Source organism: Cygnus olor, chromosome 1 (genome assembly GCF_009769625.2).
Source record: "Cygnus olor isolate bCygOlo1 chromosome 1, bCygOlo1.pri.v2, whole genome shotgun sequence".
Taxonomy (NCBI): domain Eukaryota; kingdom Metazoa; phylum Chordata; class Aves; order Anseriformes; family Anatidae; genus Cygnus; species Cygnus olor.
Genome location: NC_049169.1, coordinates 38,242,618 through 38,266,655, shown reverse-complemented (window position 1 = coordinate 38,266,655; position 24,038 = coordinate 38,242,618). Strand labels below are relative to the sequence as shown.

The window sequence follows — 24,038 nt, the reverse complement described above, 5'->3', positions numbered from 1 at the left end:
GCATTTCAAATGACAGTGAGGAAAGCTACATGCTTTTTTTTTTTATGATCGGTCTTACGTAGCCGACCCCACTGCCTGTGAGGGCAGCTGTACGTGCTGAGTTTTGATGCGGTAGCAGAAAGCCCTGACTAAAATGGGAGAACCACAATCGTTGCAGAGATAACGTGCGTGAAGGAAATGTAAGGCTGGGAGCCTGCGCCTTCAGACTTACACAGAAACTGAAGCTGAGGCAAGCTTTACCCGATGAACTCCAGCAGGGTGCTGCTGGACTTGGGTGCTTGCAAACCTCAGGTCTGTTCAGATTTCCTTAGAAATGCACTGAACTTCCCAGTGCGTTTTGGTTTAATGGTGTAGCACAGAATAGAAACCTGGCTCAAAGTGACTTTACGTTTTTAGCTTTTGATTCCATAGCACTGAGCGCTGGGTTTGGTGGAAGACAGCTTTTTAGAGAAGGGTGGGGAGCCCTTGGTGGTACAGAGCAGCCACTTCCCCCTCTCCCTCGCTTGTCAAGTGGAACTGTCTTTCCAGCACGGCACACAGAAGTGACAGTTTGGCTTCCCATAAAAGGTTTGAGTCAATGCCAGTTTGTGACTGCTTAACGTCATTTACATTCTTGAAAAATTCTCTGGAAATATATAATCTCCCTTAGCGCTGGCTGCCTTGTTAAATGAAGTGCGCGCTTGGATCTGGCTGGTACCCACATAGCGTACTCGGTATATTCATTAAATTAAATAAAGTGTACTAGATTCTCACTGAGCTAAATTGTCTTTCTTTAGAACTAACTTTCCAAGCTCTCTGTCTTTTTCCAGCAATTTCTTTCTACAAAAGAAATCATTCAATGGGATGAAAATTTGGGGCTTTCTTAACATCAACGGTCAGTGTTTCATTTCCTGCGGAACTAACTTGGTACTCCAGTTATCTGAGAGGGTGGAGGAAGATACACTTTCACCTGCTTTTTAAAGGTTTGTTTTTAACACTACTCTTAACAGTATTTTCAATTTGGGTGATTAGAAGAGAGTCTATGTTGAGTTTGGAGGAGCTTTCCATAAGCAGATTCGCTTCGTTTCAGGAAGAAAAACGTTTGCACAGATACCTTCTTGATTTCAGATTAACCTTCCTGCTTTGGCAGACTGCCCCTGCTGTTCACCAAGGTGCTGCAGTGCACCGGGAAGGGCCAGTGGGGTCACAGCACCCAGCGAGCACCTCTCTACAGCCCACTGCTCAGATGGGGACATCTGCACTCCTCTCTGCTCAGAATCATCAAAAATCTACCTGAAGACTGCTGCAGGAACCAGACTTCATCACAGTCCAAGTTCCTAAGAAAGGACATTGTGTCTTTATTGCACTCATTAACACCGCAGGAGCTACTGGAATAGGAAGGAATATAAAGAGATGGGTCACAACAGGCATGTGGGGAAAGGAGTGGAGAAGAGAAAAAGGAATGTGATGCAGTGTGGCACATCTCTCACCAGCTGCCCTCCCGTTGTAACAACCCGTATTTGTAAAGACAGCCAGCCCGAGTCTGGTACCTGACAGACAAACACATGGACTATTTGGCCCAGCATGCTGATCCCTCTCTCCCAAACTGCATCTCCCTCTCTAATGAAACTGCACTTCTTGGTTCTACACAAAGACAAGCGCAACTTTGATGAATATGATTTTATTTATTTCAGCGTATTTTAGGTGGAAGCTGGAAAGGAACAGGGGTTGTACAAGTAAATCTTCCCCCCAACACATGTAAACTGAAATAAGTTAAAATCAACTGAAGGCAGTTACTTCTTGCCGTTGATGGAGCTGCTCATCTCAAGCTTCCGTTCCATAACCTCACAAAAATCACTTAAAAAACTGCTCGGTGAGATCTGGTCCACACATCCTCAGGTACTGGAGAAAATTTAACATGGGCGATGGTCTGGGACACGTTTTCTGTTGAGAAAAAGAAAAATCATAACAATCAGAAAACACTGAGGTTGACCAGCTTCCCCCCATCTGCCTTTATTTTTAATTTTTAGTTGATATTTTGCTTTCAATACTAATTTTATCTCAAGGCTTTGAGATGGCGCTACCTATTGTGATAATACACCAGCTTTGCGTGGTAAGAAAGTGATTCACAAAACAGTGCAAACTACCTCGTAGTGGGTACACACAGGATAATCTGCCAACAAGTGGGATTTCTTCCCATACTTAATAACAAAAGCAATTTTGTTCTAGCTGCAGATTCCACTTCAGAAGCAGCTGCAGTTAACTACAAATTTCCCCAAAAGAAAAATCCCTTACATTTTCGTCAGTCACTTTTGCAGATGGTTTAGTACTGCAAGTGGCACTTGAATAGCTGGTGACTTAAGATTCACTAGGCAGTTCTCAGGCACGCTGCTGTAAGCGCGCTGATGGCTCTAAAGGCCTGGTCATATACTACTGCAAAAAAAATCATATAAAATGAATATTAGCACGTCAGATGTCTGTCTTCATTTCAGATAAGATATTTTTATCACAAGGCTTTTCTGCAGTTACTCTTCCATTGATGGAGATTACCCTACACCATTGTAACTGACCAACACAGGTAGCCATACCTTGGTGCTGCTTTAATAATGTCATCTACACGAAGAATCATTTCTGCTGCTTCAGCTGCACTCAGCAAAACTTGTCTCTTGACTTGGAAACTTTCCGTCACTCCCAAGACTGCCATGTCTCCAATGGTACCCTCTTTCATATCTTTAAGAAGAGATACATTAAGAAGTCTTTTTTTCTCCTCGCTTATTTTAAAGGAAATTACAAGAAGCTGACGATGTGGTAGCTTACCTCCTCAAATGAACCACACTGACAGTAGAGGAAATATTTTTAAAATTATTTCACTTCAAGGCCTAGCATCTTGCAATTACATACAAAAAATAATGATGAAAACTCCACTGGGAAAAGGAGATGATACCCAATGGGACTCTCAGCACCATTTCCTTATGTATATCAACTTCAACACTCTTCTCTGAGATGTTTTTTGTTTGTTTGTTTTTTTAAATACGCGCCTTTCTTTTTGAGATTCGTATGACTAGGCCCAATGCAATTAAGGCACGTGGTTTTATGGGTGGAAACTATCCCCTTCACGAACACATTCACCCTACCATGAAAAGCCTGATAGAATGATAAAGCGATGTTACATTGTATGGTTATATTTCTGTTTGCTTTGCACATAACAAGTCATCATATCCATCACCCTGTTCTGCAACACAAGCAAGTAGAAATGTAAGTACCTCTTAAATAACTTCAATGCACAGGGGCTTCTGTCACCAAGAAAACAATTCATCCAAAAAGATTCAGAGAGCAACAGGAGTGCAACTATGTAATACAGACTTTAAAATAATACAGATGGTAGGCACACACTGTGGCATCACCACCGTTCTTTCAGCTGACTGTATTAGTGAGAAACAGATGTGACCGAGCTTTGTAAGTCTAATCCCCCCCACAAACAGCAACCCAGTAACAGAAGCATTATCAAACTCCTTACCAAGTCCGTAAGTAGTCTTCCCTTCACTGTGTGCAGCCCTGAGCTGAGCAACCAGATCTGCGCTGTCATAGCCAGCGTTATCAGCTATTATCGTTGGGATCTAAGGGGTAAACACAGGTTGGTGTCCATTAACGCAGAGACTGATCCCTATTACGCATCACACACACACTTCGATATTGCTATCGTACTATTCCGTTTCAAGAAGAGCAAGTATCAACAACATGATATATGATCTGTTACATTGAACAGAAGTCAGAAAAAACAATCAAACTACCCTTCTAAGGATGGTATTGCCTTTTGTTTAAGGCCCCGTAAGACACCAGAGGAGAGCACGTTAGCAGATTTGTCACCTTGTTTTACATGGACAGAAAGAAATTGTTTCTGTTGATCATTTCAGACTACAACTGGAGGATTTACTTTCAGACCATAGCTTGCTGGTTAGCCTTAGCCACCAGATTGTCCTATAACAAAAACTGCACATGCTGCCTGAAGAGGCAATGCCAAGTCTTACGACACTCTTTAATTTTCTTAAGAGAAATGTTTTCTTACAGTCTTTAATTTCCTAAGGACGGTTTTCCCTAATTTAAAATAGAGAAGCTGGAAGGCAGTTTTCCTCAAATTGACAGTCTGTTGTTAGCACAGTAATATTCTATAAACTTCTTTTCTTGTGGTATTCTATTTTCTGCTAAGACACAACCTCCAATACAAGTCTAGAAAATTCTAGATAGTACTAGAGAATGAATACAACTAAATAGAATCGAGGGCTTTTATAGAAAGGCTATTATTAAAATACCAATACTTTTTTCTCAAATAGAAAACAGTAACTTTTTTTCCCCATCATTCATCCAAGGCACATTGCTAAATTTCACTTCTTTAGTTTTAGAAAACCTAAAGTTGGAGAGAGAGAAGCAACCATCTGATATCAGAAGTTAGTAAAGCAATCGGCTCTTGAAATTTTACATGTATTAGTCCAGCAATCTGACTAAATAAACTTACCATTCGCAAAGCCTTAGCAAAGGACTCCATTGCAACAGATTCTTTGCCAGGTGTTCTGATGGCAAGTTCTGCAACGGCGTTAGCCATCAGCATCTCTGAACAACCTATTCAACGAAGACAAACAGGTGTTTTATGAGTTGAATAGTAACACAATGTCTATTACGGCCATATTAGAAAGAATCTAACACTCACCTCCACCATAAACAGTTCTAGTGTCCTTCACGGTCTGGGCAAGAACACAGAGAGCATCATGCAAAGACCTCTCTGCTTCATCTAGAATCTGCTGTGTTGCTCCACGCAGAACTATGGTGCAAGCTTCACCTAAAAAGGTTCAAATGCAAGAAGATTTAAAACAAACAAACCAAAACAAGAGCCAGACCAAGAATGTTAACGTGACGCAACAAGAGACGATCACAAGGCATTTGTAACAGGTTTGCTATCGCTGCAGTCAAGTTTTACATAAAGAGATCAGTTTGTGGAGGAGGAAGCAGGAAGCGTGATGACATTTCACAGGAAGACGCAGGTAGAATGAAACAATGTACACTATGCCATTGCTTTTATCAGTGAACTGCTGTAAGATACCTTATTTAATTGAGTAGAAAATGATTTTTTTTTCCAAGCTGTAGTTTTGAGACATTTACACTATCTGCATTTATTAGAACAAGCTATCAAGTTCTCAAAGCATGACAGGTCTCATCAATCACACAAAGCAGAAATTTTGGGTCCCATCCTTGCAAGTGTTTATGCAAATTTTAACATTATGTAAATGAACAATTTCAACAATGAACACGTATCTTTGAAGGGTTAGTGTTTCACTGAAGAGCAAGGCTTTCTGAAAAACGGCTACCTGAATCTATTGCAAGTTACCTATGCCATCCTGGTAACTGAACAGGTCAGCAAAGCATTAACACAAATGTTACAATGTGCCATTCCTGGTAAAACACTCACCCATTGCCACACCAGAGAAATGAATGAGTTTATCTTCTCCAATCATGACTTCTTCAATAAGCTTGCAACTTCCTAGTTTTACCAGCTCAGGGTGATCAAAGGTTGATGCAATTTCACCACCTACAAGTGTGAGATTATTGAAGTGTCAAAATGAAAACACCTTTTGAAGCAAGGGCTAAACTAAGGAAAAAAAAGTCATTGTAATTGCACAAAAATAAATTCAAGGTAACAATCGTGATAAACCAAATTTTTCCAACATCAAAGCATGTCAACTTCCTACTGATGTTGACAAGTTCTTAAACCACCAATGTTTTGTTTTATGTCACAAGAACTGCAGTAGCTGTAATGCTTTTGAGTTCTGCCCAGATAAGAGGATACATGTTGTTGTGACAGTATTACAGTGTAAATCTGTTTATCTGTTTAAAGTTTTGAAACTATTTAACTCATTAAATGTTCATGAACTACTAAATCAAAATTTGTTGTTTTGAAACTTGTGCTAGCATTAATTCTGCCTTCCTGATTACGCAGCTGAAAATGACTGGCCATCACTCTCCCAAATCATGAGTCTTGCAGCATGTCACGGCAGCCATGCTGTGCACCATTCATAAACTCCCATATCATAAACGAAACAGACATTACAAAGAGCAGAATGTCCTTGAATGAAACACTGTTCTAGTACTTCGCTATTCCCATTAGAAAACCATTTACATGTATTCATTCCCCATGGATGCTCTATTAATCCATATTAGCTTAATAGCATTGCTTTAGCTGTAGCTCTACAAGAAAAGATCAGATTTGCAGTTGAGTTTGTCCTTACTACGAGCTTGTCACATTTTTTCAGCTTTCTGTTTGACCCACTGTGGTCCAATACAGTCCACTTGCTCTACCTACAAAATTTGTTTTCAATTTGTTCCAGAACGTAAGCAGTGTTTCTCTCAGTGAAGTGTCTGCTGGTGTCAATGTACCTACAGACAGCCGCACACAACTGCGACTTTAGTTTTGCTAGCCTGAACTAGTCAGTATCTTTTCCATTCTCCCTGCAAAGCAAACTCCATTCTACTGATCACTACCATAATTAGTTCTTTTTAATATGTTCCTGCTAACTACCTTTAACTGGAATTTAGGCAATGAGGATCATCTGTAGCATTCCAGAAGGTGTTTCATTTTGATTAGTTCCTAAAGTCACATTTACACTGACCACTACTAAAAATGTCCAAGATGCTTATGTTATTTGAGGTCCGCCTCAAGTTGATGACTCAGGCCCGCAATTCTAACAGAGGACAACTCTTTAGTCTTCTCTGTTACTACAATCAAACAACAGCCCTTTATAAGAAGATAGTATAAATGAATTTGTTGGTTTATCATCCTACACTTCCTATGGCTAACTTTTATCTTTTCCCTAGAAAACAAACATTTCAAAAGTTTATCAAGCAGGGACTTCATCATAAAGTACTGTTAAAACATGAAAAAAAGATATTAACTGGCTAACCTATACTTTCCACTTAGTAAGATGTTACTTTATTCACAGTTGCTGGATAAAACATGTTTAAATCATTGTGCAGGGAGGATTCATATTCAAAACGAACATTTTACAAGTATAACACACTGATGATAGAAACCAAGTTATACCTGCTCCTGAAAGAATACTAACGGTTATATAGCAGTTAAATCAACAACTTAATTTCCAAGTTAGTTACGGTAAATTTCATAGAATCCTCCATATATGTTTGTATTAAGTTCTGTAAAACAAAGCTTATGCTAAGTACTTCTCACATTCACAGATCAGCTTAATAGTAAAAAGGAAGTAAAACCTAGGTGATCAACCATGAATATTTACCGAAGGCCAAATAAATAACGTGACCCTCCAAGCTGCACCCGCTAAGGTACTCCACAAACCTGTAACAAGAGCCAGGCGCTCCACACCAGCAAAGTCCGCATGCTCAATTGCCATGACGCCAGCAGCCCCAAAGAGCTGCTCGGGGTAGTTGTAGATCAACTGCCTGCAATTAAAACAAAGTCACATTCTCACACCGCAGGAAGAACAAACCTTTAAAAAGATTTTAAAACCTTTGTTACCAGAGTAACAAAGGACACCTGATGCTCAGCAGCGTGGACACAGTTTTCTGCAAGCTACCGGAACAGTCCCTTTGTGAGGCACCAGCCACATGAAGAAAGTTACACCCACACAGAAAAAAACCAACAGCAGTGACAGGAAAACATAAGCTACAAAAAATTTCAAGGTATTGTAGCTTTGAAATACACTGCCCCTGAAGACACACTATCAATGCTTGAAGTTCTGAGTTCTTTGATCCTAAGTGCCCGCTAGCCAGTTACTTGCCTGTTCTAGCAGGGCGCACTACGACATGTAAAGTAACTTCTCTAACTCCTTACCACCACAAAATCCAAACAGGATACAACTTTGTGGGAACGATAAATGGCCAGTCTTGTAACATACATAGACAGAAGGCCACAGAGCAGAGCACGTGCTTCTTTGTTTGTATGTATTCCACTCTCCCCAAAGCAGGGTCAATGACCAAACTATTTTTCCCCTCCAAATTAGAGACTGGGTGTTGTAGAAATTTAGCAGAAGCTGGGACACACCATGTCTGTCAAAAAAAGATGCTCCTAATCTACCTTCAAAAGGGACAGTTGGCATTGCTGATTATGTACAGAGAAGATTCTTCCTACTTCATATCCATATAGCATCCTGTCAAGCATCTCCTTGCTCACTGTGCCTACACTACGACATCACGTACATGAATGAAACATGACACAGATGGAGACAGACTTATAAACCCATCACTAGTTCTTACAATTAACACAGATTTTGGAGTTTTAAGATGTGCAGTAGCCCGTAAGTGTAAATCTTTGCTACTGTTGTAAACAGTGCAACTCATATTCCTATCCTTTGATGCGGTGCTGGTTAGCCAGCTTCCTAGCAGACTACAGAACCACTCAAATGAGAATTACTGAAAGGCATAAGCACTTCTCACATTATTAAATATATCAATGCTTTGCATCATGACAATTTAAAAGAGAAGTGCACTGCTATCAAAAACATGTAATTTAGATTGTGATGTTCACTGGACTTAAACACGGATCCCTTATGAAATAACACCACTTCTGCCTTAAAAAAATAAAAAAGCAGCAGAGGGGAGGGATGACACTGCACCACACTTGAGGGAATGTGAAAATTCTGGCGTCACTGAAGTGACTTAATTAATTAAGCATTGAGTAAGATCACCTAATTTTAGGGATAACCTTCTTCACACGTATACAGTATTAAAATCTTGCTACTCCGTGACTGCATTCTAAATTCTAGCCCTTTTCCAAGGAAACATACCTGTTAATAAAGCAGTTTATTCCATGCTTAAGAATACGCTCTACTTTCTCCTTCATTTTTTCTTTCTCTGCCTGCTCTATTTCTGCTACCTTTGCTGTAGAGTCCACTCTGACGCGAGAGCCAAAAATCTAAACCAAAGAAAACAAATTCAGTTAAAAAAATGAATTCCATACATGAAAATACTGTTTCACAACAGTAGTTCTGTTACATACCTTAATCTTATCTGTATCCATGCCAGTATTTGCAATAAGAATCTTTGCATTTTCAATTCTTTTTGGCTGGTTTACACCGATCTTCTTGTCAAGCAAAAACCCTGTATAGTAAGAAAAAGATTAAGACTTCATATTAAAAAAGGAGAACAGTTCATTTAAATTATTGCTAAATAATTAGTAATATTATTATTCAATTTAGTAATAATTTTTTTCTAGAACAAATTTGCATAGAGATGTATGACTTTTAACAATTTCATTTCTTAAGCACACTTCCAGCCAATATACAAAGACTTACCTTCATCTAAGTAAGAATCAGCCAAACTTCCACCAAGTTTCTTAATGACGTGGATAGCCTCCAAATTACCAGAACCTTTCAACCTAAGAACAGCTTCTACAGCCAGCTTGACAAAGTGATCTTTATGATGAGTAAGTAACTTTGATGAGAGAGTCGTTCCCGCAATGTTCATCAAGTCTTCACGGAACTTCGCTTCATCATCGCTGCAATAAACCCAGTACAGTTATACGGGCAGGTCTGTGTCTGAAAGCCTTTATTATCATCACTCACCTAACACTGAGAGTCTCTCCCTGCTCCTCCTAACCCACGTGTATCTGTACCAGATTTGTACCATGTTCCATTCTGAGGAATGACAGAATTCCTCCAGTGTCCCAAGAAACAACTTTCTATTGAAAACCCGGTTAGATTAGGAGTTCCTTGTGAGAAGAGGTTTATTTCCTGGGTGCGAGACACCATACATATTTATGTGCTTAAGGGATGACATTCTGACACCCGCATTTTTCCTAAATGACACAAAGGCACACGAATACGCCTATCTCAAAACACTAAGCAGAAGTAAGATCCATACTCATACAGAAGTTGAGGAAGCCACAGGTAAAGTATTGAAGCTGATTTTAATCTCATTTTTGTTGAGATAGTATTTTGTGAAATTAAGGACAACCAACAATGAACAAAATCAATTCAGTCTTACAATGACATACCCACTTTTTGCCATTCTGGTCAAATACCACGATAACAGGCATTCTATCACCAACTTGGTATGTCAAGATGGTATCTGTAAGATTTCTGTCTACGAAATATAGCAAAAACATTTAATCTACACTTCTCCCCGGCAGAATGAGAAATTGCACAACTCGTTCAGATACCAGGGAACTGCTTCTTCAGATTCTTGAGACTAGGTTATGTAACTAGATATTGATGCTGCTTCTCTGCCATACTAAGGCTTTTAAAAAATACCATTTCATAGTACCTTCTACCATTTGCACTACACTACTGAACTGGTACTCTGTGATGTGCAATTTTACTACAAAGTAGTTTAGATCAACTGTTTTACGAACAAACACTTTCCATTCAGCTTTGAAAAAGTCTATGCTGTCACGCACAGAAAATAGACGTATTTAAAATCAGAGTATGAAATCAGAAATAACAGCTCCGATTTTTGTCCTAAGAAGAAAATTACTGCTTATTTTCTGATTCTGCATGTTGCAAGCAATTTTAAATAATTTCATACAGCTTCTGTACTTCATCTAACTCAAAAGTAGTCTTCTGTTCAGTAACTGTTAAATTCATATATTCAGCTTAAAAGACCGCAAAGAATTTTCCAATGCTACATAATTCTCTCCAGTGAGTTTTAATCTCGTATGGTTTATAAAGAGTTACTGCCAATGTACGTTACTAACCCATGATCCACAGCTGCTTTCAGAAGTGCCTCTCTTGAAGCTTTTGTGGCTGCTCTCCAACCTGCAATGATGGTCTGAGGATGAATCTTCCTAGAAATCAGCAATTCTGCCTCCTATTTAAAATAAATAATTAGCTTTCTTCCACAGCACATTCACATTAAATAGGAAAGGCACTTGCAAGCAATCTGAAAATTCTGAATGCCACCAAAAGCACAAGAGCTGTAACAATCAAATTAAAGTGAAGACCTAAGAAAGGGAGATTATTCTAGCCACCATACTGGCACTTTTTTTCCCCCTCCAGTCTAGGCAAACTGGATCTGCCTTTGGAATACCTTCTAGAAATATTGATTAATAAAAAAATCTTAGCTCCAATATGAACAGTAACCAGACACATACTTAAAGTGAATTCTCACTTCATGTTTGAGATCAGTTTCCTGTTCACTTACAACTGCAAGTTAAGGCGTAGTTGTGGGGAAACAAACAAAACAAACAAAAGATCTTCAAATTTCTTTTTCTTCAAAAGTTTTGTGAGGAACTTGGTAAGCTGATGGGATAATTTCTCAGATTTCTTGATCTCAGATCCAGGAACTCTGATCATTAAATTCACTGGCACAGCTTTGCTGAGTTCCTCACTTCTGACATCTCTCTTTCATAGTAATTTCCAATTTAGAGTTTGGCAGTCTTCGGTATGCGGTGTTTAAAGGAACATTATGAATTCAAGTCTTGTGCACACAACAGCAGAATTTAACATGCCTTTTTTTCCCTTAACGTTGTGGAAAAGGACTGAACCTCACAATTAAGCAGTGCTATATCCTGCTTAGTGCAAAATCCAGAAAATGACCTGTGACAGAACAACACTTCCACGTTTCATGATAGTGTAGTCACAGGACTACACTGTCAAATATAAAAACATTTGAAAAAATTTAATACATCACCCTCAGTAATTCAGCTGCCAACACTGTGACAGATGTAGTTCCATCACCAACTTCATCATCTTGAACCTTTGACATATCTAAAAGAGGAAGTCATTGTATTAATGTTTTGATTCAAAGTTCCATGCTATAACTGCTATAAAGTACAAGTGTTTTTATCTCACATTAGTTTAAGGAACAAAAAAAAAATAAAACTTACTCCTTGATAAAGAGGTTGTCAAACTATTAAGTCACAGAAAAACCTGAGATGAAATCAGATTCAGCATCCATGAAATTCCTTATCTTCATTTACAACAGACACCAGTACCAGCCTGTCAATGGACAAGAGCTATCCCCCTCTCTCCCCATGCCTGAGGACTGGAAAAGGGAAGGCTCCGGGGAGACCTTACAGAGGCCTTCCAGTACCTAAAGAGAGCCTGTAAGAAAGCTGGGGAGGGACTCTTTGTCAGGGGGTGTACGGGTAGGACAAGGGGGAAGGGCTTTGAACTAAAAGAGGGTAGGTTTAGATTAGATATAAGGAAGAAAATCTTTACTCAGAAGGTGGTGAGGCCCTGGCACAGGCTGCCTGGAGAAGCTGTGGATGCCCCATCCCTGGAGGTGTTCAAGGCCAGGCTGGATGGGGCCCTGGGCAACCTGGTCTGGTGGGAGGTGTCCCTGCCCATGGCAGGGGGGTGGAGCTGGGTGGGCTTTACGGTCCCCTCCAGCCCAAACTGTTCTGTGATTCTCAAGACAGACAGCCACAGCTGTCTTTCATCCCTTTTGACTCCAGGGACAAGCAAGGGTTGAGGGTAGATAAGGAGACATCAGAATAGTTTTGCGAGAGCAGCATATACCTCAAATTTATTTTTCGCAGAGTTCCACAACTCTTGCAACACCTTGGTCTCCTTATTTCAGGACTTTTTCTAACCTTCCCCTCAATTTTGCACGCTATGTGAAGAATACTCTTCTACAAATAAGTAAGAACTACACAATAAAGCTGCAAATGAAGAAACTCCAAGTACAACAATGACAAGCTGTTAAAAACTCACCAACCAAGACCTTGGCAGCTGGGTTGTCAACTCCAATAGCTTTCAGGATGGTTGCACCATCATTGGTCACTGTCACCGTGCTATCTCTCCCAGTACTTAGCAGAATCTTGTCCTACATGATGCAAGATACAGAACAGTGTTTGAAAACGTACTATAACTATTAAAATTAAATTAACAGGTATGACCACTGAGAACTTGCAGCTATCTTACCATGCCTTTAGGCCCCAGAGTACTCTTGACTAGGTCACCAATAGCAATTGCACCAACAAAGGATGACTGAAATGAAAGCAAATATACATTAGAAAATGATTCATTTCTACTTTAAGATAAGTAGTAAATGCTGGGCCGTATCTTCCAAAGGGGAATCACAGAATCCCAGAGTGGGTGAGGCTAGCAGGGCTCTCTGGAGCCCACCTGTCCAACCCCTGCCCAAGCAGGGCCACGCAGGGCAGGCTGCCCAGGGCCACGTCCAGGCGGCTTTTGAAGATCACCACGGAGGAGACCCCACAGCCTCTCTGGGCAACCTGCGCCATGCTCAGGCACCCACACAGTAAAGATGTGGGATCTTAACCCAGCCCTTCCACAGCCACACTCCAAGAGTCTGATTCCAAGTTTCTGGAGTGCTGTATTTTAGTAATCAGCTCAAATACACTTAATTTTCACAGTAACCATAAAACCATGTCTCACGGCTAAACGAAAAGCCTTCCAACAAATATGAACCTTCTGAGCTGAGATACGGCTACTCTGTCTGTATAGACAGAACATTTTCCTATCTTCTGTTCAGAGACATGCAACAAGACAAAACACTACGAGACAAAGGAAGCTCTACATCAATATGAACTGAAAGTACACTTAACAGAAAAACATTTAACAAAAGAGCACACAAAATTTAATTGCCCAGGGCATCACCAATTTCTTAGAGAGTAAACTCACCAGCCGAGCTGTTTCTGCTTTTTCTTCATCAGCACCTGCCTTGAAAATGTTCACGGGTGCAAGGGAAATGGATGCCTAAAACAGCATCAGAATACTTCTTTAATAGATCACTTCATTTTAAAAGCAAAAATTTGGCACTAACAACCCAAACAATGTCTGTATTACTGAAATGATTTATTTTCATACCCCATTTGGTTTTGATAGAAACTGTATTCAAGGTGAACAGTTCTGGAAAATCTATCTGAGGCAAACAGAGCTTGACTTTTTCTTAAAAAAGTGTTCATGTAACGGAGAGATTGTAAGGTAGACTGTAATCTTCCGCATGACTGTGCGCCGTGTTGTCTGGTAATTACATCTCCAGGCCTGACAGACCGTGGTGAGCACCTTACTTTGTGGCGGTGTCTGTGCTGATGGCCAGTGGAACCCGATAAATCTGGTTACTGAGCACAACGAGGATTTAGGATTTCAGTACTTGAATATTTGCGTTAGGCCTTTTTTTTTTTTTTTTTTTAGGCGTTTCCTTGCAAATCACATTATAGGAGGCACAAACACGTGGTTTCAGAGCACAGACTGGCATTCGCAAGGAACCCAAGGCCCTGAACGAGCCGGGACCAGCCCCCCGTGGTTTTTCACAGAGCCGCAGGATGGCTGAGGCTGGCAGGGCCCTCCGCAGACCATCCAGGCTCCCCCTGACCACCCTGCGCAGGACGGCACCCGGCGGGCTCCGAACACCCCCACAGCCCCCCCCGGGCAGCCCCCTGCCAGGAGCCGCCCCCTCAACGGCCGCGCTCTGGAACCTTCCATGCCCGAGGCGGCGGCGGCGCCGCCCCCGCTCCCCCCGCGGCGCGGGCAGGGCACGAGGCCGCCCCCGCCGTTCCCTCCCCGCCGTTCCCTCCCCGCCCGGCCGCCCCCGGGCCCCGGGCCCCGTCCCCGCAGCCGCCGCTCACCATGGCGCCGCCGGTCCCCGCCGCAGAGCGATCGCACCACGCCGCACAGCCCCGCCGCGCCCCGGCCGCCCGGAGGAAATGGCGTCCCGGGAAGGCGCCGTGTGGCACGCCGGGAGATGTAGTCCGCGCCTCAGCAGGGCAGGGGCGCTCATTAACCGTTTGTAATTAGCGCCGGGTCTCTCTCGCTGCGCCTTGCAAACCTGCCTGCCAAGAGCCGCGGCTTCCGTTCGCATTTCAGTTGTATTTCTATAAAAACGTTTTTCTAGGCAAACTTGACCCTGCCCCAAAGCAGTTTGTGGTCGCCCCAGTTTAAAAAATGTCGTCGAGTTCCTGGAGGTCAGCTCTTGAACAGGGTAAATACTTCAAATTCAAATTAAATTAAGTACCAAAAACTTTAAATTCAGCTTCTGGTGTCCTTTGAGCGTCACAGCCCCTCCCCGACTTGTGCCATGGCACCACCCACATCACCCCTCAAAAGGGAGCAGAGTTAGACGTGGGAGATGGCCCTGCACTCTTCCACCTAATAAAATTTTGTTTTCAAATTAAAGGACATAAAAAATCCGCTGCCAAGGCTCTGGGTATGACGTACGTGTCTGGTACAGCAGATGTGTGCGATCACAGCCAAGCCTGGTCCTCTTGGTTTCTCCACACACAAATAATCTGTTACCTGGCCATACCAAAAAAAATATAAAAAGGTTTGTATGACAAGTTCCTCAGGAATTAATTCCAACTGGTATTCCTCTGCTGGCTCCCAGATACTTAAAAATATCCTGTGCAAATATTTGTGCCGGTGACCAGAGTTGTAGTATCTATAATTTCTTCTTGGGTTAAGAGAACAAAGCCTTTTACAAAGGCATGGCTAAAGAAACATTTCTTAAGAGGTTCTGTAAACAAAACATCTCCTGAAATTTCTGGGGGTTTATTAATTTGTTGGCTAGAAACATCCCTATTGAAATTATGCCTCAAAAACACTGATTTAGGAGAGGGAAATACTGAATTTTGATAAATCACCATATTTTATAGTCTCCAGAGGAAAGTGAAAACACCATCTGGACATGACTTCAACCTTGCATTTTTCTTATGAATTCATCAGTACTATGCTGACAAACTACAGTTAGGCTTTGTGAAATCTTAGTCATTTAATAGCTGAGGAAGGAGTACATTCAACTTGCTGGCATGTGATTCACAAGGTAGTAGTTAATAGCAGCACTACTACTACTACTACAAATCCAGTCCTACGGACATGAGAATGATGAAATATAACTCGAGTAGAAATGAAACAAAAGCTTGGAGAAAAAAATTACAAACTCCAGGTCATCATGTTCTGTTTTTTCTTCCCACTACTAAAATTCATATGCAATAAATGGGGAAAAAATTAGGTAACTACCTGAAGCAATGACTTAAAGCAAAGCAAAAAAGCTTTTACTAATGCAATACAATACAGGAACACTAACACTGGTAAGCATTAAAGTAATCCACACATATTGTCAATGTAAAATCAATAGTTTATTGCCATGCTACAATTTTTTTTTCTTTCCAAATGAAGTTGGCACTGGTAAAGAGGGAAACGTTGTCATAGTACATAACACATCTTTTAAAAATGCACATTTGGTAAGCTCTCTCAATCATGACAGCTTAAAACAAGTTATTTTTTAAGATTAACGTGGAATGGCATAAAAATACACTCTTTCTGCATAGTATAATATAACTTTTTCATAAAAGAAATACGGAATGTTTGTAAAAACAAATCCATTGAACAGGGCAAATTAATTGAAATTTTATAAACAATTTGGCAATGATACTCCCACTGTTTAGACTTTTTTATATAAAAGAAATAAAAATCTAGAAAGCTACCTTTATACAAAGTTGCTATATTTATGCCTTTAAAGTAGGAAAAAACATTTTATAATGCAAATTAGGACATACAATAATCTTACAATATCATACAATGTAATGACAAGAAAGGAACATACAACATAAGATTTTGGCCTTTGTAGAAATGTGTATTTCTGCATTTAAAAAAATGCATTTGTGGCACACTGGTGACTATTGTATTCTTACTCCTACCAGCCAGCTTTCCTGCTAGAAGTGTAGTCAGCTGTACTGTAAGGGCAGGTCTGCAGTTTCGTTAAAACACAGACAATTTTTCAGGAGACGTAAAGTGATGCTGCAGTGGAATGAGATGTAACTCACGAAAAAGGCAACACGCCTGCTGGTTGAGACATCTGCATGGTTGTGGGATACCGTACAACACTACTTTCTTTCATACCAGAGCATTTCGTATACATTCAGTTATTAAGTACCAAAGTCTTACAAGTGAGAACATTTGTGTTTGGGATTTGGCAAATTTCAGGGAAAATACAAAGTTAGTACCAAATATATAATATATTATATATAAAATGTGGGTGTATGATATACACACATATTCTAATGCAAAAAAACTGCATTAATATGGAGTTAAATTTGCTGACATCCATTCCTAAATAACACAAACATTAAAAATACAGGTGTAATCCTGATCTTTCACACACTTTAGAATCACTTCCTCTTTCATACATAATAGTTAAAGCAATATATATGCAAGTATGACTAAGAAATCAAAATTCACATAGTAATCTGAACTCTGACCACAACAAATAGGATTTTTTTTCAGTACACGTAATTAAATATATTTATATTTTTACAATATTTTTAGACCATTCCTGAAGAACTTGACCAACCAGGTCCTCAGGTGTAACAGAGCTGTTATGTCAGCAGAACTTGATCTTGTAGGAACACATCCAGGGGCCCTCGAAGCCAATACGAACCACTCGTGTGGCTTCAAAGGGTGCTGCGTGAGGCCCAAACACTCGCAAGGAAGATTCCCTGATGACATCAAAGCTCCTACCTCAGACTTCCTTTTCTACTGCCAAAGGGAAGGACTGGAGAACAGGACACGCCGACTCCGGGGTCTGGGTTGTTGGCAGGTGGTTGGGAATAACCACGTATGGCACAGCCCCAGCATCAGCGAGCGGCAAGGTGAGCTTCATGGCACCTTCGTGCTAAGGCTTCTCATGGATAGCAGAGGAGCTGCTCCTCCACGTTCATCTCTTGACAGTTCAGTCACCACGGGTCTCAGTCATGAGCTGTGGCTGGGACCCCAAGGCATTAAGTAAGTATTTTGCAGACACAGAGGAAGACGGTCCCTGTTCCAAAGGGCTCGAGCCTATTTCTGAATCATATTTTTACATAATCTCCTTTGTATATACACATATTTGCTACATAAAATAGAATTACACCAAAGTAATGGATATATCAGAAAACATTGTCACAATATATGTATATTACCACACTAAATAATTACTAAAACTGCAAGAAATTTTTCAAAATGCCCTTTGTGATATATAAAAATATAGAAATGTCCAACACTTGTTTCATCAACTTTAAAGGTAACTTTGTATCTCATATTCTATCTGTACACCTACACATTTCCAAACAAAATACTGCGTTAATCTGGAGTAAACACCACATTAGGATAATATCCTCATAAGACACCTGACAGATTTAGTCACATACCTTACAGCACAATATTACAAGATATAATATACACATGGTCAGAGTTACAGCTGCTAAGATTTTTTTCTTATTCACTTATCTTGTCCAAAAGAGGAAGCAATTTCTAAAGATTGTGAAAGAACATTAGCTCATGACTTCCCATCTTTTCAATATATGCTATGCAAGAAGGACATCAGCAACCTTGACTCCATCTTAACGCAGTCTTTTGTGGTGGAATTTCTTCCGGATTTTGTTGGTGGTTGTTTTGTTGGTGTTTTTTTTCTTTTCTTTTCTGGAGTGTTTATGAATTTAAAATAAAGATATTGTAAATGAACTTAGATTTATATTAAGTAAATACTGTCAAATATAAATGCCTGAATTACTACCTCAAAGAAAAGATGGGAAAAGTTCTTATAATTAAATTCTAAAAACACCTAATTCTATCTGTCAAACTGCGGGACCAAATTTCTTTTGGCTTCTTGGGGGTTACTGGAAAATTTCTGATCTGAGTCCACTATTAGATCCTACTAAACCAGCTTTATCTTATTTGTAGCCACTAAATAAATTAGTACAGTGCAAAAACTGGATTTTCACCATTGATCCCACCTTACACAAAGAGAATACTGCTTAGAAATAGAGGTCCAAATCAGACACAGCTCATATTCTATGCTCAAAGTAGTAACTGAAGTTAATCAGAACTTGCATTTTAAATTCCCCAACAGTGGAGACAGTCTGCAATATTGTGATTCTGTCTCAGCATGAAGTGGCTATACATAAAACATATTCTGAGCCAATACACTGTCATAAATCCAGCAAAACCAACTGCTGGCCCGTCACCTGCAAAAGAGCAGCCCTGTTTTGACATTGTTTTGGACTTTCTATAGCTTAGACCTTTCTGTGGCCCTTTTTAGAATAAAGCCCTCATCAGAGGTTTAAACACAGACGAATGTTTTAAGTATCTGGGGGCAAGGAAGGGGGGTAGGAATTAAGGAGTTTATGATATATCCTTAAAACATTTCAGATTTCTACAAAAATTTTGTAGAGTTTAATAGGAGTAGTGCTTCAATGCACACCATTACACTTAACACTTACCATATGCAAAACTTACTTATCAGGGGAAAAATGTTACAATTAGAGCTAAAGGTTTCAGAATGATCGTTTTTATATTGTTTTCTGGAGTCACTGACAAAGACCACAAAACTAAAATCAGACTGCCACTTCAGATCAATTTGAGAAAAAATATTTTTGTGATATAACCAATGGATTAGATTCTCGCCAACTGTATTTCCAGTACAATATCTATTGCCTACTTTTGGTCACTGCTACGTCTTTTTTATCAATTCAATTTCCTTCTTAAAAAGATACAGTCCAACGTATGTCTTTCATAAATCATTGCACTGAAGGAATATCTATAATTAAAGGCTTTTCTTCGTCAAATGTGCTTGTAGCAGCCAGTTGCATGCTATGGATGAATAGTAGACCTGAAGGCGATGTTGCCATTTTTGCAGGAGCTAGTGTATGGAAACTTAACAGATCCCAGTTACTAAAGAAATTTGTTACATATTTGTTTCCCAGTCTATATACCTGTGGGTCCAAAATATAAATATGATCAAACACTGTAGTGAGATTTCAGCTGAAAACTGAACCCTAGATTACAGACACTAAATCTAAAATCACAACCTTTAAAGAGACTGAACTGAAAAAATATTTACCAAGTCTCATAGGGTAAAGTGCATTGCAACTACATCTACTTCAAGGGGCATAAAATAAAGAAATAAAAAAGAATGCTAAAGATGAGCAGTGCAGATAACAGGGACTAACCAGTGTGTTTGCAACAAGAAAGCATTATCCCATCTGTAGAATAAAAGAGGGTTAAAAAAAAAAGTCCTAGAAAATATGGTACCAGATTGGTTAATAAAGACTACAGAAGGTTTTTGCTTAACTCTGCTTGGTGCATATTTCATTTAGAATATTAAAAAAAATGCCAAGACTATGCATTCAGAAATCACAAGAACCTCAATATGTTCTGAATTCTGGGGGCCACAGCTAAGAAAACATCCGTAATGAAGTATTGTGAAACTTGCAACATAAAAAAAATAAAAAAAAATACTCAGACCATCTCTTGTATCTGATACTATTCAGGATAAATGTATGGGACAGTGCACCAGAACTAAAGGGGGATATGTTTCCTTTAATTTTGGCAAGTCACTTAGGATCTACCGTAAACCTCTGTTTCCCTATTTGTCAGTTAAGACTATTATCTTCCTGCCTCACAGGAATGTTTTAAGGATTCAGTTAATCAGTATTTATGAGACACCTGTACTATACCGATGAGGACCAAATATTTCTAGGCAGCTAGCTAGATCAAACACATTTGCCTCAAAACACATGTTGAAGCATTAGGCTGGCTCACATATTTAAGTGAACTTAAATTCATGTTCTTAAACTAAGAACAAGAATCACACCAGTATCATCAACCGGTAAATATTTTGCAACACCTGGTAATTTCTCTTCAGTACAAGACTGTTCCTTGGCATAAGGCGAAGCAATGGCAAAGATGTGAAGGAGCATTAACACTGCAGACCTGTAAGAATCTCTACCTATACGGTAGCCTTTACCTTCTTGAGTACCAAGTTCTCCCCACAAGTCAACAAGTCTATCACAGGAGTATGCATAGGTTGACAGTGAGATTATTAATGAATTATTATTATTTATCTCATTTAAGTTCCTCGTAATGGTCTCAACAACTCCCATCTCTTACTTCTGTAAATTCTGTTCTTTGTGCATCTGGTATTTCAGTACCATACAGTCTGTAAAGTTTTTCAGAGTTAAAAGGCTGCCTGATATCCCTTAATGATGTGGCAAGAAACACATACTTCAGGTGCTACCACTGCTGCCACTACTAAATTGAGAGAAGCACAGAGAAAACGTTAACAAAGGAACAGGGATACACTCCAATTTAAAAACCTGAAAATATATATATTTTTTTAATAAAACTTAAATTTAAATATTGCATGAAGACCCTTATTTCTTTTCCAGATCTTCAGATGGCTTTTCTTGCATGTTTTTCCTCACACAGTTCAAGGGTTATATTACATCGCACCAGTTCACAAGCGTCAGTTCCTTTGCAATCACAGGCTCAAGAGTAATCTCTTCTGCTGCCAGTACCAAGGTGCACCTGCAATACTGCCAGAATTCTAAAATTATTCAGAGTATAAAAAAAAAAAAGAAAAAAAGAAGAAAGTTCTGCTAAGGGTGCGTCTGGCATACTCAAACGACATTCCACCTGGATGTACCTGTAACACTGAGCAGCTATTATTGTAACCAAGTTCACCAACTGCAAAAGAAGTATGTTCATAGATAATACTACCTTCAGATAATTTACTACATCTCTTTCTAAATTAAAGTATACTATCAACTATGGATGCACATTGCTAGAATGTGCAATTTTCTATGAAGAACTATCAAGTCCAGTACCCTGCCTCCCGTGTAACCTGTGTCTGATGCTTTAGAGGAAGACAATGACTGCATAATAAACCTTTCCAGTTGTGCAATAATGCATGCTGCTGGAGAGCTGGGATATTTCCGTCAGGCATAAAAAAAGTAGAACACTAGACAAAGACAAACATTTGACCTTCAAGAGTCTTTCTTTGACAAATGCAGAGAGTAAGACAAACACATACACAACCCTGAACAATAATTAAAGCTATGTACAAAATTTAGACTCTTAAAACGTTACGGAACAGATAAAAAGAAGCACAGATGCAAAGAAAGGAAGGCACACTGAACTAAGAAATGATAAAAGAGCCTTAATTCATATAGCCAACCTGTGAATTCCTTCACAAAAAAACTAATGAGATTAAAATTCTGTCTGATTTCACAGGGAACTTGATATGCCACTTGGAATTCTCTTCTAGCTGAAGTAGCTTAAGGCTGGGATTAGATGTGTTCATAATGTTGATCAACAAACTTCGATGTGACCTCCCAAACATCACACAACTTAAAACTATCGGGAATTAGATGCCTTCTTACCCATGTGGTCTTTGAAGGAAAAAAAAAAAAAGAAAACCGACAAAAACGTGTGGTGCTTATATCCCTTGAGATGAACCAATATATCTGGTGTACATCAAACTGAGTGAATTAATGAATTACATACACTTCATTCTGAAGGAGCCACGTCAATGAGGAATGAATGTAGATATGTATCTTGAAAGATTAGGTTTACCTGCTAATAAACACACATATCAAGAGGCTTTAAAAACTGTTATAAATGCCATTAATGACTATAGGCACCAGACCAGAATATTTATAAATTCAAAACTGGCATGTCACTCAGACTCTAATCAATTTAAAGAGGCACTGTGAAAGGTGGTGATGCTGCTATGCAGTAATTACTACTACTGTAGAATGAAATAGTGTTACCTAAATGAATACTTGCTCTACATTAATTCCCTTTAGTTAGACAAGTACATGAAATATGCAGAAAAAGTTCTATTAGTCTATAAAAGGCGTTAGTGTTAAGAAATGCAAAGTACTTGCATCTTCAATTTTATAAACTTCACAAAAGGTGCAAATGATCTAATGCTTCCCAGGCTCACATAGGCAGGTCAGTACTGTTATGTCTAGTTTTCCTAGAAGTACCATCATCTCGGGGCAGTGCTTTTTGCAAGCTTGACATAGCAGCAGTTCGTTCAATGTCTATCACAGCATACAGCTCTGTGCGCCTGGTTGGAGTTTGCGGAAGTGGAGTGGTGGGGGTTTTTGGAGTCTGAGGGTTGTCGGAGTCACTACCACCTTCCAAGTCAACCTGTATATAGTTGAGCTGCCTGTGTTCTAAACTTGGACGCCTAATGTCAAAGTTAAAGACTGTTGGGGTACAGTCCCGACGTCGTGTAAATTCTATTTTGTGAGCACTTGCTGGTACTGTTACATTCTCCGTATTGACATAATTATGCATTGGATCTAGGTTATTGTGGTAGCCATTCAAAGATGGGGTCTTTGGTCCTAAACTGTCATCTTCATCTCTACTCAGCTTGCGGGCTTCCCAAACAGGAGGCAAGGATGGCAAGTTCTCATAGTTCAACAGCGCAGTTCTCCTCTGAGCAGAGTTGTTAATGTTCTGGGTATCTGAGGTACTGGTTGATGTCAAACGACCTCTTCTGACCCCTGAGGCACTAGGGATTGATAACCTATTTATATTTTCATACACCAATTTGTTACCAGATGGTGTTTCTCTACGTTCATCACTGTCGTATCCAGTGTCCCATTCAGTGTTGTTTGTGCTGCTGCCGCTAACTTGGTCTCTCCCAAGTTGCTCCAGTTTCTCTCTTTCCATTAACTGCCTTTGAACAGGTGTTGGTCCTAAAACAAACTTGACTCCTTCAGGCTCCAGGAGAACCTGAGCATCTTTGTCATCAGTACAAATCTGATCTTCTTTCACTTTAGTTGTTTCAGTGTTTGAAAGCTTTGATTCCAGTGGCGCATGCACACTTGATCGATTTTTTCTCTCCTCTTGTACCCCAGTAGTGTTGACGTAAGTGTGCACCTGAAAGGAAGAAAAAAGGAAATTCAAATTCTAGTTGCACATTTTTATTTTTTTAATTTCATTCCTTCTCAACTCCCCCCTTTTCTGATCAAAATACCTGAGAACCAAATATCACGATGACAACTGTTTTAGAGCAAAGATCCTCTTTCTCACATTTCACTGAGCTGTGCTCAACTTTATTTTTTTGGTTTTGTTGTTGGTTTTGTCAATGTTACTTTAAATAAAATTAGAGGTATTTGAGACAGACAAAATAATGTTTACATCTCAAATTAATGATTATTTTGATTTGATCTTTCATTTCAGTTGTGCTCTAGTTGCAGCCTTCCAGGTTCCATTCGAACTCTGCTCTGGTCAGGGCAACCTTGGTTTCTTAAACTCAGTTCATTAGCTCACTGGGAGAAATCAGCGAAGCAGAGTTCTGCTTTGATC

The 24,038-nt window shown here is 39.7% G+C and overlaps 2 protein-coding genes across 5 annotated transcripts in view; both read right to left on the bottom strand.

Annotated features, from left to right (window-relative positions):
• Positions 1-1,644: 1,644 nt before the first annotated feature.
• CCT2 (chaperonin containing TCP1 subunit 2) lies at positions 1,645-14,691 on the bottom strand. Its single transcript, XM_040553144.1, has 16 exons — positions 14,531-14,691; positions 13,584-13,658; positions 12,861-12,926; positions 12,651-12,762; positions 11,626-11,702; positions 10,691-10,803; positions 9,291-9,493; positions 8,996-9,096; positions 8,784-8,911; positions 7,337-7,440; positions 5,441-5,560; positions 4,685-4,813; positions 4,493-4,596; positions 3,497-3,596; positions 2,568-2,709; positions 1,645-1,923 (listed from the first exon to the last, which is right to left on the bottom strand). Exons 1-16 carry the CDS (start codon positions 14,531-14,533, stop codon positions 1,893-1,895), a joined length of 1,608 nt encoding a protein of 535 aa, XP_040409078.1. The 5' UTR covers positions 14,534-14,691; the 3' UTR covers positions 1,645-1,892.
• A 1,330-nt stretch (positions 14,692-16,021) lies between these two features.
• Positions 16,022-24,038, bottom strand: part of FRS2 (fibroblast growth factor receptor substrate 2) — a 50,248-nt gene continuing 42,231 nt past the window's right edge. For all 4 annotated transcript variants that reach the window (XM_040553124.1, XM_040553101.1, XM_040553116.1 and 1 more), the window contains one exon: positions 16,022-23,609. In XM_040553124.1, the coding sequence (XP_040409058.1) occupies positions 22,659-23,609 (951 nt within the window). In that variant the 3' untranslated portion in view covers positions 16,022-22,658. The remainder of the gene's footprint in view (positions 23,610-24,038) is intronic.

What these genes read in the sequence shown, in the direction of transcription:
- CCT2 (XM_040553144.1), bottom strand. An exon ending in TTTCTCTGGTGTGGCAATGG is followed by an intron (nt 4,814 to 5,440) that starts GTGAGTGTTTTA and finishes GAACCTTTTTAG; the next exon opens with GTGAAGCTTGCACCATAGTT. An exon ending in GAAGACTACTTACGGACTTG is followed by an intron (nt 2,710 to 3,496) that starts GTAAGGAGTTTG and finishes CTCTTCTTAAAG; the next exon opens with ATATGAAAGAGGGTACCATT.